Source organism: Atractosteus spatula, chromosome 13 (genome assembly GCF_055471065.1).
Source record: "Atractosteus spatula isolate fAtrSpa1 chromosome 13, fAtrSpa1.hap1, whole genome shotgun sequence".
Lineage (NCBI taxonomy): Eukaryota > Metazoa > Chordata > Actinopteri > Semionotiformes > Lepisosteidae > Atractosteus > Atractosteus spatula.
Genome location: NC_142718.1, coordinates 8,835,746 through 8,850,653, shown reverse-complemented (window position 1 = coordinate 8,850,653; position 14,908 = coordinate 8,835,746). Strand labels below are relative to the sequence as shown.

At 41.4% G+C, this 14,908-nt stretch overlaps 1 protein-coding gene across 1 annotated transcript; it reads left to right on the top strand.

Annotated features, from left to right (window-relative positions):
* Positions 1–5,691: 5,691 nt before the first annotated feature.
* Positions 5,692–14,640, top strand: bzw1a (basic leucine zipper and W2 domains 1a). The gene is made up of 12 exons (XM_088930994.1): positions 5,692–5,790; positions 6,897–6,970; positions 7,063–7,239; positions 7,687–7,781; positions 8,205–8,270; positions 8,985–9,120; positions 10,785–10,894; positions 11,874–12,044; positions 12,273–12,419; positions 12,838–12,976; positions 13,234–13,356; positions 13,807–14,640. The coding sequence occupies exons 2-12, from the start codon at positions 6,907–6,909 to the stop codon at positions 13,836–13,838; spliced, it is 1,260 nt and encodes a 419-aa protein (XP_088787120.1). The 5' UTR covers positions 5,692–5,790; positions 6,897–6,906; the 3' UTR covers positions 13,839–14,640.
* Positions 14,641–14,908: the final 268 nt, after the last annotated feature.

Sequence of the window (14,908 nt, the reverse complement as noted above, 5' to 3'; positions counted from 1 at the left end):
TGGCTGTAGTTTTGTCTTCCACTGTTTCCCTTGGTTTCTCTTCTTTTCCTCTTGCACAGGGTGTGGGTCACTTTATAAGCCCCAGATGAAAAGAGAAGAAAAGAAAAACAACGTTTCGGCTGTGGAGCCATCTTTGGGTGTGTTCACACACGAAGAAGGCTCCACAGCCGAAACATTGTGTTTCGTTTCTTCTCTTTTTAGCATGGAATAAACCTTTACTTGTAAAGCTCTATAGCTTTACACACCACACTAACCCACCTGGATAAAAGAAACACCTATACAAGAATGCTGTACATTGACTTTAGCTCAGCATTTAACACCATCATACCCATAAAACTTGCTACCAAACTCTGGGCTCTGGGTCTAGATACCACCCTCTGTAGCTGGATCCTAGACTTCCTCACCAGCAGACCACAGACTGTCAGGATTGGCAACCTCACCTCCAACACGCTCACCCTTAACACCGGTGCCCCTCAAGGCTGTGTGCTCAGCCCACTGCTTTACTCCCTGTTCACCCACGATTGTACTGCCTAGTTCAGCACAAACACCATCATCAAGTATGCCGACGATACCACAGTCGTGGGCCTGATCACTGACAACGATGAGACTACCTACAGGGAGGAGACAAAACAACTTGCAGACTGGTGCCGAACCAACAACCTATGTCTCAACATCACCAAAACCAAAGAGCTGATCGTTGACTTCAGGAGACAAGGAAAAGTCCATCTACATCGAAGGGTCTGCGGTGGAGATGGTGAATAACTTCAAATTCCTAGGTGTTCACATCTCTAAGGACCTCACATGGGCACTCAACACCTCCTCAAGAAGGCACAACAGCGGCTGTACTTCCTGAGAAGGCTGAAGAAAATACGCCTGCATCCATGGATCCTCACCACCTTCTACAGATGTGCGGTGGAGAGCATACTGACCAGCTGCATCACAGTCTGGTACGGCAACTGCACCGCATCTGACCGTAAGGCCCGGCAGCGGGTGGTCAAAACTGCCCGACACATCATCGGCAGTGCCTTACCATCCATCCAGGAAATCTACAACACCAGGTGTCTGAAAAAAGCCACCAAAATTATGTCTGACCCCACTCACCCCAGTCATAACTTGTTTGTCCCCCTACCATCTGGTAGTACTTTTCACTATACTATGCATCCTTGTAAGTATATATGACAAAATAAAGTTGAATTGAATTGTTCCTTTGCAGCCTATGCATGCTGTCGCAGCTACCTACAGTAGTTGAACTAAGTTATCATTATTTTTTATTAATTAAACACACTAATTATTTTCAACATACATTTCAACATACATTTCTTGTTCTCATGTTTAACAATTAACACATAACTGTACATTTGTGCACATATATAGGCTATATATACTGTATAGCATTGTGTTATACAGTATACTAATACCTTGCTTTGGTTTACTAGTGTAAATCTTATGCTATGTGTTACATTTTCCTGTTCTATATAAGAAGTAATCTCATTGTTAGAACATTTAAAAAATCTGTAGCTGTGTAACTGTCGTCTTTCTTGTAAAAAAAGACTCTTGCCAAGCAGGACAATTTGCATCCACTAAACCCAAATCTAAGATACTTAGTGAGTTTCGCAATGATAATTATGTGGTGAAGCTTCCCTCGCGGGAGTAGAAAGCAGTTTTTTTATAAACCCTTCATTCACGATTTTCATACAAATTACAACTGGTAAAATCCTCCCATTTATAATTTAAAAGGCCTTTCTGCTATTGTAGTAGTCCTACTGTATAGTGAATAAACCATTTTACTCAATACAAATGCTGTGTATTACTGGTCAAATCACCACATCAAAGCGTAACATTATTGCAGCAACACTCAGTAGCTGGACAAAGGCAACAAAAATTGCTTTTTTTTACGAATAGCTGTTGGGGATATTATGAGACCTAAACACATTATACTGTATTACTGTGTGATGCTTTAAATACATTTATTTGAGGATATACCAGGGATTTCTTCCTTAAACAGAATTATCTAAACATTTATAACTGGAGGCCAAACATACTCATACTCATGAACATGATACATCATCATTATCTGCATTGTTGCTTAGGATTTGTTCCAGCAGTGCACATTCTTTGAGTTTGGAAACAACCTAGTATTAAAAACGAATTCCATATAACATCGTTTCTTTGGTTATGATATTAGTTTTCCAGTGGCTGGATAAAATAAGTTACAGGTCACAATAATATTCACAGGTCACAGTCTTTAAGGATGAAAAAAAGGTTAAAGGTCTGCAAAACCTGCGATGAAAATTAAAAAATAAACAAAATATTGATTGCATTAGTAATTCACGCCCTAAATCAATAGTTGGTGGAAGCAACGATAACAGTGGAGGATATTTTTGGTCTCTACCAAGTATGCAAACCAGTTCTTAAGTCACGTTGCTTGGTGATGTTTAATTATGCCACGGATTTTCTATGAGACTCAAGTCAGGACTTTGATTCACTCAAGGAAAAAAACGTTCTTCTGGTTAAGCCACACCAGTGTAACTCTGGCCTGCTGCTTTGGGTCGTTGTCTTGCTGAAAAGTGAAGCTTTGTTCCAGTTGTAGGTCTTCAGCTGACTGGACCACGTTTTCCTGATTACTGGAAAGCAGGATTAGCCCAAACGTCTCCCTCCCTCCATTTTCCCCTCATTCTTCACAATGTTCTAGGTCTGTCTAAGGAGAAGCTTCCCCATAGCATGATGCTGCCACAGTGCTTGACTGTACTGATGGCCTGCATTGGTTCTGCACCAAACACAAGACTATGCCTTTAGACCAAAAGCTCAAGTTTTGTCTCATCTGACTACATAATCTTTTGCCAGATTTTTGCACTATCACTTGAATGCTTTGTTGAAGCCTCCGCAAACCTCGCAAACATGCGAGACAAGGTTTGTTCAGCAATGGCTTCCTTCAGCTTTGAGGAACAACCAAGAATATTGTTGACCAGAGCACATCTTTGCCATCTCTGAACTCTGTGGCTGTTTCAGAGCTGCAAGTGGCCACAGGGAGGCAGTGGCATCCTAACCAGTTTATCATAACTATTACTGCACACAGAGAGAGGCCATTCAACTAACTGTGTGACTCGCCAAGGTCATTTTTATTTGAGTTTAGGTTTGAATTTGAATTTAGATTTGTCATACTAAAGGGAGTACATACTCATGCATTCAACATATTTTAGCGTTTGATATTTCTTTGCTGTTTTTGCTGACATTTAACTTCTTTCATCCATAAATGTGTTCAGTTTTCAAGTTTTGACTAGAAATATTCACGTTTAACTATGTTTACGTCATGTGGGACATCACTGGAAGGGGATGAATACTTTTGCAAGACAATGTGGATACTGTAGCGATCTGCACCAATCAGCACTGGACTGTCCCCATGACCTCTACCCTTTGACCCCAGGTTCACACTTTTCCACCTTTTCCCTCTATAAAGCTATGGTTCTCTCTTTTCCCGCCTCTGCGTCCAGAAGATTTCTGCTCTCTCTGACTTCCCAGCCTTACCTGCTCAATGACTAGCGTGCCCATCTCCAACGAATAGGGCAATAAAACTGTCCTGTCAGTGAGCCTATGACAATAATAATTGCTTACACTTATATAGCGCTTTTCTGGACACTCCAGTTAAAGTGCTTTACAGGTAATGGGGACTCCCCTCCACCACCACCAATGTGCAGCCCCACCTGGATGATGCGATGGCAGCCATAGTGCACCAGTACTCTCACCACACACCAGCTGTCATTGGGGAGGAGAACAGAGTGATGAAGCCAATTATTAGGAGGCCATGATTGGTAAAGGCCAGGAGGAAAATTGGCCAGGACGTCGAGTCAACACCCCTACTCTTTTCGAGAAACGCCCTGGGATTTTTAATGACCACAGAGAGTCAGGAATTACTCGGTATTACTTCTCATCCAAAGGACAGCATCTTTTTACAGTATAGTGTCCCCATCACTATACTGGGGCATTAGGACCCACACAGATCACAGGATGATTGTCCCCTTCTGGTCACTCCTACACTTAAGTCTCTATATTGGTTGCTTATAAAGTCACTTATTCAGTACAAGTTTCTATTACTGACTTTTAAGGTTTCAATAATCTGGCTCCTTCATACATCTTTGACCTTCTCCATGTTTACATTTCCTCCCATAGGCTACATTCAGTTGAGGCCGCTCCTCTGCACACTGTACCCAGGATTAAATCTCATTCCTTTCCTGTTGCTGCTCCACTGTTACGGAAAGTCCCTCCTCAGACTCATACCTTTTTACTAGAGCCTGTGTCTGATAGCCTACTTACCAACAAGTTTGTTCTTGTTTATTTTTTTCTTTCTCTTTATTGTACTTTTTAATCATGATGTACATTGTCACTGAGTTTGTACTGGCTTTATAAAGGTTGTTATTATTATTGTTGTTGTTCTTAATCCTGATCTCACTTGCAGTCTGTTCCTGAAAGCTTATCCTGACATGACAACATTTCAGCAGGACAGCCCACATCCTCATGCTGCTCGAGTGTAACACCGAGACAGTTGTGCAGTGGATACCCTACTTGCCTGATTTGGGCCTCATTGAACGCTTGTGGGGTGAGAGGATGTTGATATAGCACCTAGAGCACAGAGGCACATATTTGTCCAGGCTCTACAAGGGTAACTGGACCAAAGCCCACAAGCAACCTGGTGTAAATCGCGTCTCACAAATGTACAGCTTGGACTGCTTCCAACTGTGCTTAAACAGGCTTCTGACCATGACCTTTGACAGTTGACAGCCTGTTGGTAACAGAAGTTAATCAGTATAATCTGTGCAAGTGTCGCATCTGTTTGTACAATGAAATGGCCGTGATCACGTTATAACGAAATCTTGTAAGTTTCCCGATAATAACCTTGTGAATCACTTATCAGCTACAAGTTTTTTTTAAAAAAAGCTAAGTATATTGTTTACTAACGCTTCTGTCGTGCTAAAAAAATCCCCATTGTTCAGATTTACTGCGGGGTGCAGTTTTGGTGTTGTTGATGTTTATGTGCGCTTATTATGCAATCGTCGTGCGTCACTCCCAGTTTACAAATTCTATGGAACTTCTGCACAACAACACTCCACCCAAGGCTCGTCAGTCGTCAGGCAACAACCACAGCACTTCGTCATTCGCTTCCCTGCCTGGTTTGAACGCGTTGGAGCAAGAAAAGTGGACAATTCCCATTTTTGTTGGAATGGGGGGTAGCAAGTAAAAAGAATTGCAACGATATCAGATAAAAATGCATTTAAATGGGAAATATAAGTTGAATATAATATAAATAGTACTCAACACATGTTGTGCGTTTCTATGCAGTCCCAAACACGACCTATAGGTGAGACTTTAAAATTATTCAGATTGGTAAACCCCCTTGACGTTATGAAATGGATTCGACGTAATAAAGACGACGCTTGGGACAATGAAAGTATGACAAAAGTAGGGGTCATCCCTAGGTCATAAATTATTTAGTTTATAATAAAGTTGCATCATTTCTCTGGGGAAATATGTACAACACAGCATATTTAAAACACACAATTTTAACATTGAAACAATAAATTATTTGGAGGTTTATTGAATTTAGTTCTTTAAGCTTTCATTTCCCACAGAAGAGAACAACCCCGCAATAGTGCGTCAGTCCGAGTGTTATTAGGCTGGCGCCGCCGCACACAGGTCTAATTTATTCTGGGTGATTTTTTTTGTTGGGGTTGAGCTTTTGAATCGTGTCGCAGTCTTTTCAGGTTCTCTAACTGTTTTTGATCTGCATTAATTTCGGTAAGTTAAATCAACCCAACTTTGAATGACAGGGCGTACTATTAAAGATAGGATGTAGAAGCGGGTGTTCTCTTTTATCTACTCAAGACGCGTATTTTTATCCCGTGTTTGTGTAGGGATATGTGATGATTTCACGGCCTAATTTATTTATGGCAGCGGAATTCATATTGAACGTGTAACCTGACTCCTGGGCGAAAAGACCTTTTCGATAATGTTATGTTGATCGCTTCGTTTTCGTACTCGCCCGGAGTACTTGTTGACGTTTTACATCGGTATTTTTAAATAAACTCCTTTGTTGGGGGGGGGGGAGATCACTAGGCCTAGTGTCAAATTCTACCTCGTTTATCGTGAAATGTAATCACGTTATTCCCTTTACCGGGTAAATGCATCAACATAAAAAAAAAGTCGGATTGGCATTTCTTCTCGTGTTTTTTTTTTCCCCCCGCAACGGTCACATTAAATCCCTTGATGCCGAAAAGAGGAAATGATCCAGCGTGGACGTGTTTCTTTTGTTGTGCGTGGGCTAATTCTCCGTGATCGACGAAAAAGAGCTGGTGGAGGATCCAATCCACGAGAAAGGCCGGTTGCTTCCGCGATGGGGGCGACTCGGCATCACATCTGGGGGGGACTTGACTGTTGTCTCGCCGAAGAAAATAGCTCCGGTGCAGGCGGATCAGGACAATGTGGCGAAAACAATGCCGATCGCCGGCCTTCCGCTAGAGCCTGCTCAGCCGGGATGATGGGGAAAATGTCTGGGCGGCCGGTTTTAGGATTAAGGACGTGTCTGGGAGGGTTTTTTTGGCTCGTTAGTCCCCGATTTTGGTAAACCCGAGATAGGGATTGAGGAGTCAAGTTGTATTGTTAGGCGTACCGGGCGTTAGGGAGACCGGGAGAGTCTGGCACTTAGACCGGGATTTTTTTTTCTCTCCAGAATGGGAGAAGCATGACCGGAAGTGAAAAGTTTTATGGGAAACGTAGTTCGCTTGTAAACTTTTTGGGTGAAATATAGGTTTAACCTCGTGTCTTTATTTTTGGTGACGTATTAACACCCATGAACCTTATGATGTAAACTTTAAACCCCTCTTGGTGTTTTTTTTCCTCCCCAGGGTGTCTTTTATGAATAATCAAAAGCAGCAAAAGCCAACGCTAACAGGCCAGCGTTTTAAAACTAGGAAAAGAGGTGAGTTGTGGCGTTTTCTGTTGTTTGTACAAACATCCCTTCGGTAACTTCCATTATTAATCTGCCCCCCCCCCCTTTTTTTGTCTTCGTAGATGAAAAGGAGAGGTTTGACCCTACTCAGTTTCAGGAAAGTATTGTTCAAGGTCTGAATCAAACTGGCACCGATTTGGAAGCAGTAGCTAAATTCCTTGATGCTTCTGGTGCAAAACTTGACTATCGTCGCTATGCAGAGACACTCTTTGACATCCTGGTGGCTGGTGGAATGCTGGGTAAGGTTTACATTTGAGACCTTTGTGTTGAGCTGTTAGACTAAGGCCATAATGGCTTTAGGTGAGAATTGTTGCACCTAAAAATATTCACTGTAATGTTGAAGAAGCATGGTTTCAGAAGATTGGTCGTTATTTGGCCCGTTTTTAAGGTATGTTGTGGGCAGTCTTGGACTTGATGTTCTCATCTTATGAACTTGGATTGCTCTCCATCTGTATGAATAGACATAGCAATTAATGTGCTCTTAGGGCTGTTTCTGATTGCCAGCTGGTCTGCTGTTTTACGAGAGACCTGTAAAACTGCTTTGTTTTAAATGTCGGGCTTTATTAGAATCTTTCAAGCTGTAATTTATAAACCAGAATGAAGCACCTACATTTCTTAAAGTAGCGACTGGGGTTGGGTTGTATTCTTCGTAGAAAGGGCACTGAATTTCTCTCATTGGGTTGCAGCCCCAGGTGGTACTCTGTCCGATGACCTGACCCGCACGGAGTTCTGTGTCTTCACGGCACAGGAAGACCTTGAGACCATGCAGGCCTACGCTCAGGTGAGCCAGCTTTTGGGTCTGGTTGGAGGACAAAGCACATGGACTCCTTTTAATGTGGAAAAAGGCACAATGTTTCAGCTGTGGAGCCTTCTTCAGGCACCTTCACAGCTGAAAAAGGCTCCACAGACAAACCGTTCCTTTTTTTAAGCATGGAATAAACCTTCACTTGTTCCTTTGTGTGCTGATGCAGCCACCTTCTTGTGTTAATGTGGGGTCTTAATTGCTAGCTTGGTGTAGGAGACGGTCCAGCTTTACCTTAAAAAAAAAAAATCCAGCCTGTGATTTTTAGAGTGAAACTCTTGAGCTTAGTAGCCAGCCCATATGAAAAGCCAGCAAAGGTGGCTTAACTGCAGTATTTGGTTCGAATACAAGATCCTTACTGACTTGATTTTAAAATAACCAAGTTCAACTTTTCTCTTCTAGGTTTTTAACAAACTAATCCGGCGTTACAAGTACCTGGAGAAAGGGTTTGAAGAGGAAATCAAGAAGGTAATTCCTTACGTTGACTTAGTACTTTTCATCCCTAAGGTACTCTACATGGAGTAGAGGACACTTCATTTACGAGTAGAGACAATGGTCTGGTTCAAGTATAAGGTTTGTGAGACAAGGAGATCTTTCAGAGTTGCACTTGGTCTGCTTTTTGTTCTGATTTTTTTTTTTAAGTAACATTCCTGTTGTGTGAGCAGATCAGTTGAGACGTGTAGCAAAGGAAAAAGGTTACTGATGCCTTTTATTGCACAAAAAGTGCGCGGCTAGTCTTTGAAATGGTCCAGGAGGCTGGGTTCTTGAGTTTATGAACATATTGAAATTGAAGTTGTCATTGGCACTTGGTAAAAAAAAAAAAAGTTTGCCCTTGAAAGTCAATTTTCCCTGAAGGGCGCCAGATCATAATGTTAATACAAAAGACCATTTCTTTAACTTTGCAGAAAGGTAACACTACCTAAAGTGGTTATTTTGCCTTGATTAGTTCTACAGAGAGCTGTGCATTATAAAAACCGTGACTTAGTATTTGCTTAGTTGAGCTCTGAATTTGTACAATGCTAAGAATGTAGACTTCTACTTGGGTTTGGCTTGCACCCCCTGCTTACACTTCCTGCATCTGACTCCCATCTGCTGATCGTGCGTAACTGGTGTCGGCAGATCAGGTTACCCGTTCTTTGAACGCCATTCTGTAAAAGTTCTCCGTGTTCTTTTTCTCTGCAGCTGCTGCTGTTTTTAAAGGGTTTTACCGAGTCGGAGCGCAACAAGCTGGCTATGATAACGGGTATCCTCCTGGGCAATGGAAACTTGTCCGCCTCCATTCTGAGCAGTCTTTTCAACGAGAACCTTGTCAAAGAAGGTGAGGTCCCTTCTGCCAAAATGGCGCGTTTGTCTGCGCTTTTAATTGGGAGACTTAACAGCCCTGGCAGGGTTTACTACCATGCAAGCAAACATGTGAACTAATTGAAATCTCATTGTAAAGGATAAATTACTTCGTTACACTTTTCCTAACAAACCCAGGAAAACCCACTTCTAAGATCGAATTGAACCCCGTTTCCCCCACACTGGGTATTCAGACAGAAGCAGGACTTGCTTCTTCAACTTTCAAGCTTGAATTCCTAAAGGTTTAAGATTCCTTCAAGTCTAGCCTCGAGAGGGATGGTGATGGTATTATCGTTGGGAAGCGAGGGGTATCGTCACGCAGCTTAGTGTTGAATTGGGTATACCAGCCCTGTTATCTTTTCTGTCTTTTAAAAGCAGAAGACGTGGAGTTCCAGATGACACTGGAGAGAAAAAAGGGCACAAAATGCCCAATTTCCTCGGAGGTGTATTAAAACCTGGAAGTTTAACTTTTTTTTGGTTTTGAAAGATTTTTTCCCCTTTCCACCCACTCCCCTACTTTTGGAAAGGAATTGTTAGGCAAGTCAGAAGCTACCCTTTACCAACATGTGTACGGTTATGTGCTCTCTTATATTCTGCTTAATGAAATTGAGTAAATCCTAATATAGTGTGATCTTAAATATACAGTACACAAATCTGTGCCCTTCTAAGGAATTCATTTATTAACCTAAACTTTTCTGTAAATGAAAGCCTAAGTGCTCTTACTATGAACTTTATCTTGCAGTACAGGTTACTCAGATTTCCTGTGAAAAGCATGAGGGGTGATCACAGGTGCATGAAAGCCTAGTAATCCCGAGATTAAGTGGATGCAGGTGGAGACTACATTATGCTTACTTTGCATTCTTCACCCACAGGAGCAACATGCTATACTAATTGCTCTTTACCTGCCCAGTGTAAATATTCTGGATCTGAAATTTCTTCATGGGTGTCTGTTTTAACGTGCGCAAGATCTTGTGTAATGTGGGGAGCGGTATTTTCAATTTTCCACTTTTGATGTGGAATTTGTATTTATAGGGTCTGCGTTCTTCATGTTGTCATCTGTGTTACTGAGATTGCTGAATAAAGCACCTACACTTTAAGTTGATATCCTATTGCTTGTGCTTCTGGTCAGAGTTGCACTACTGCTTTAAATGACCATTTTAGCAGGTCAGTAGATATACCCCTACTTAGTAGTTCCTTGGAGTAGACCTGCCTTAGATTATTAGATCAGTCCTGTGTCAGTTGTTCAAACTACAAGCTCATTTGGTTGGTTAATAAGTTCATAGCTTCAATGTGCATCTCCATGTTGCCTTGGATCCACCCTTTTGATTTTACAGAGGCTTTAAGTTTAAATAACACTCACATTATAGTGTTGTATGCGCATATTAATATGTGATCTTGGAAGCAGACCTGTTGAAAAGGTGATGGTAAATTGCAGTAGTGGTATTTTAATTAAAAACATGAAGTGGGCCAAAAGATTCACTTACTGTGATGGGAAATCTTGTTTGTTGTAAGAAATTTTAGTAAATAAGTATTTTGCTGATGGTTAAAGCTTAATTTGATCATGGCTAGCTCTGACTTTAGTCCCAGACTTACTGGAGTACATGGCAGTTTCTCACAAATGTTTTGTTTGGCTTTTTTCAGGCGTGTCTGCAGCATTTGCTGTCAAACTGTTCAAATCGTGGATCAACGAGAAGGACATTAATTCAGTGGCAGGCAGTCTGCGCAAAGTTGGTATGGACAACAGACTCATGGTAAGTCATCAGTCTAGCTTCAGGATGTTAAGAATACACTCGGTAGTGATTTCATAATCTTCAGAACTGTGGTAAAAGGTACTGAGCTTTCTATACCATGCTGACATGATCTACAAATACAAGTAGAAGCATTTGAGGATGTCTCCACAAGTTATGAATATGACCATGGTAACAATTATCAGGTGTCAAGATGGAGAAAATAAATTTGTAAACTTGAAGTAGAAACCTTAAGAGCACTCATGACAGGAAGTCTAACTGCTCAAGGCTTACATCTTCTTTACAGGATAGGAAGGGGCTGATCTACTTCATAATGGGCATTTGCTGTTACACTTGTATTTCTAGCAGTAGTCAGCATTTTAATTTTCTTACTGGCTTAGAGCTTTCTGTGAACTGTCTCCTTGAGATGACCACCTCAGCACTTTGCCATTTAGGGCAAGACCATGTTGTACAGACAGGTATGGAAGGGTGCTGGCATAGCTTTTTATAGAACCATTTTCAAGGTGTGCTTTCTAGTTACTGCACAGTGCTGCATTATTGTAGCCGCATGACAGTTGAAGACATACTTTGCTCAGAGCTGTTCCATAAGCACACCTTCAGTCTCGTTAACAAAAGCTTTCCTGTGGAATTGTGAGTGTAACATCTTGCAATGCGTTTACCACAAGAGACGACAGAGTTTTGTTTTTAGGGCAATCCCACAAAGGCTACATTGGTGTCGAGTAACTGTCTTCAATTCGAATTTCTTTGTTGTGTAATGCAGTCCAAGATCAGTTTAATTTTTTACATGTACCTTAATTTTCTTAGTTTCAGAGTTGGAATCTTCTAGTAATTTGGAAAAATCCCTTTATTTTGTACAAGGGACATATGACGTATTGCTGTTATTCAGCAGACTATGGTCATAATGGGCTGTGAGCTTTGTGGGACACTTTGTGATAGAGTTGAGCTGTTGGAACCCTCGACATTTATACATTTTCCGTTACAGGAGTTGTTTCCTGCCAACAAGAGGAGCTGCGAGCACTTCTCAAAGTACTTCACCGACGCAGGGCTGAAGGAACTGTCGGACTTTGCACGCAACCAGCAGTCCATCGGGGCACGGAAGGAGCTTCAGAAGGAGCTCCAGGAGCAGATGTCGCGTGGTGATCCATTTAAAGATGTAGGTGGCAGCTTTTCACAATCGACTGCATGATAATGTAACTTCAGCCCCACCCCCTCAGTTTATTTTGTCCCAGAATACTTGCGCACACTATTTTGCAGGCTGTTACCGCAAAGAGTTGGCATAGTTATGCTGTTGTCCTCCTGTTCTGTTGAGGAACAGATGAGGAATTTACAGATGGTATTTTTGGGTCGTGGTGTGTCAACGGTTTTTTATTATTATTTTTAGATTATTGTTTATGTCAGGGAGGAGATGAAGAAAACCAACATCTCGGAGCAGACCATGATCGGTATTGTGTGGACAAGTGTGATGAGCTCTGTGGAGTGGAACAAAAAGGAAGAGCTGGTAACTGAACAAGCCATCAAACACTTGAAGGTAATGGTCTTCCGGACGCTGGGGAGACCTGCTTTTTAAGCGCCGCGTGATTGCTGATTCTAGACAAAATGAGCCCATTAGCTGCAAGTTGCGGATATAGCTTTATCACAATTGCCGATACATGGCCGCTTTTGCGGGGAAGGAATTATGGGTCGCAAACTTTAATGCTCTTCCGTGGAATTGAAATTTAATTCCAGTTCATTTGTGCATGCCAATTTGCTGCTGGTATCCCTACACCCTCTGGAAGGATTAACTTCCTGGCCTGGAGAGTCATTAAAATTTTAATAGGGGAAGGCTGATGGGATACAGTGTCTTCAGAATGAAAATGTAGGCTTGAGGGCAGATGTCTTGCAGCTGTGTAATCTGAATGTGGGAATCCTGCTGTATCAATTTTCTTCCCCACCCTCTCTTGTTTCAGCAATACAGCCCTCTCCTCAAAGCCTTCACCTCCCAAGGCCTCTCTGAGCTCACACTGCTGCTGAAGATTCAGGAGTACTGTTATGACAACATTCACTTCATGAAGGCCTTTCAGAAAATTGTGGTGCTTCTTTATAAAGGTATCGAGTGTTTAATGGAAAACTGTAGAGGCTTAGATTTTCAGTTCTGAGGGGCTGTTACTGCTGCCTTTCTATACTTGGACTTCCCATTGACTCATTTTATTCTTGGTGACGTTTCTCTGCTAGGCTAGGGTGAAACCTGGGTGACTTAGTGCCAGAATGGTTTAAAGAAGTCTTTGTAGCCTCTGTATAACTTGCCTTGCTAGGACCAGCTGAGGTAAAGATGAGCGGCTTCATCTTTTTTTTTCCTTCTGCAGCTGATGTGTTGAGCGAAGAAGCCATTCTGAAATGGTACACGGATGCCCATGTTGCTAAAGGAAAAAGCGTTTTCCTGGAGCAGATGAAGAAGTTCGTCGAATGGCTCAAGAACGCTGAGGAAGGTATGCATTTTTGTTATTGCTGCTTACCATGAAAATCGGCTGGAGTCCAGGTGAATATACCAGTGTGTGCTGGGTTGGACTGACCAGGCAGATGAAGGGTTTTCAACTAAAACTTTTGAAAACAACTGCAGATTCAACCCCCATCCTCCCTCAGATCTTAGAAAACGCCTTGAGGTCAGCAGGAACAAAGTGAAAATGTTTGCTTTACTACACCAAAAAGTCATTTTTGGATTTATTTTGCATTTCATAAGTTGCAGAGAACATCTGAAATGCCACCAAATGTTACAGACTAACATTTATTAGCCAAGCCTAATGGATTTCCTCGCAAAACCTCTCAAATCTGGCAGTGGTCTGCTTTCAGGGGGTTTGGTGACTGGTTCCTTAGCATAGCCGAACATTCATGTCTCAAGGGCATTGATCAAGATGTGTTTGTTTGTTTTTTTTCCCCAGAATCTGAGTCGGAGACGGAAGAAGGTGACTAAAACCTCAAGCCAAGACTCATGTTTTAAATAAAGTAGCAACAGGAGCTGTAGAATGTTTTGTTACAGAAGTGCTTGTCTTTCTAGTTCTTATTTTATTTTTTTTTTCTATTCTACCTCCTGTAATTTTCAGCTGTAACGTTTAGATGTAATTGAAGGGCTTTAACAACCAGTTCATTTTAACTCCTTTTTTTTTCTATATACAAAATAAAGTTTACACTTCATTTAGCATCTTTGTGAATCCGTTTCCCTAATCGCTGTAAAATTGACTGACAGAAGTCTAAGTTGCTGCAATTGAGAATCGGGGAAAAATTGACCCTGATCCAGATTTATTTAATGTGTTCTGACATTCCATTGAGCTTGAGCTTAAATGGGTCCCCTCTAGCATGCGCAGCTTTAAAACTAAGTTGGGACAAATTTGGGTATCAAAAGGCATTTCTAGGGTGCACATGAGAGCAACCTCCACAAATGGGTGCGTAGTCTTTTACATATGAAGATGCTTCTTTATCTTTAATCAGATTTTGCCCCGTTTGATGTCTTTATTTTTGCCAAAGGAAGAAGCCCTGAATGTTTCATACGATTTTTAAGAATCTTGGTTATATTAAACTTTTCATTCAGTCTTTTCACTTTCAATAAATTGTACAAAAAAAAATGAATTAAGCAGCGGTACCTGGCAAGTACCACAGTTGAATTGATATTGATCTCCTGTAAAATACAGTGCCAGCTTTGGTTTAATATTGGTTACTTTTTCTTTACCCTGATATAAATTTGACTTTTTTTAAAAAATAAAGATGAATTAAAGGTCTGTGTGTGTGTTATCTTTAATCTTGGGGCTAGACTCCACTGTTAATTGCCAACCCAGCATTTGATATTTGTCACTGGGTAAGAGGCAGGTACACTACTTGAAGGATGGAAGTTGAGTTAGTGGGGTTTTTTTTTTAACTTGCGCACTTTGTGTAAAATGGATATTGGTAGGCTGTTTAGTGGTGGTTAGAAATACTTAATTTGCGTGTCTTGTTAGGCTATAGCTCTAGAACAGTGGTGCTACGGGTTTGATAGCCAGAGTGGTCTGT

What these genes read in the sequence shown, in the direction of transcription:
- bzw1a (XM_088930994.1), top strand. Translation starts at nt 6,907, where the DNA reads ATGAATAATCAAAAGCAGCAAAAGCCAACGCTAACAGGCCAGCGTTTT. An exon ending in TTTTAAAACTAGGAAAAGAG is followed by an intron (nt 6,971 to 7,062) that starts GTGAGTTGTGGC and finishes TTGTCTTCGTAG; the next exon opens with ATGAAAAGGAGAGGTTTGAC. An exon ending in TTGAAGAGGAAATCAAGAAG is followed by an intron (nt 8,271 to 8,984) that starts GTAATTCCTTAC and finishes TTTTCTCTGCAG; the next exon opens with CTGCTGCTGTTTTTAAAGGG.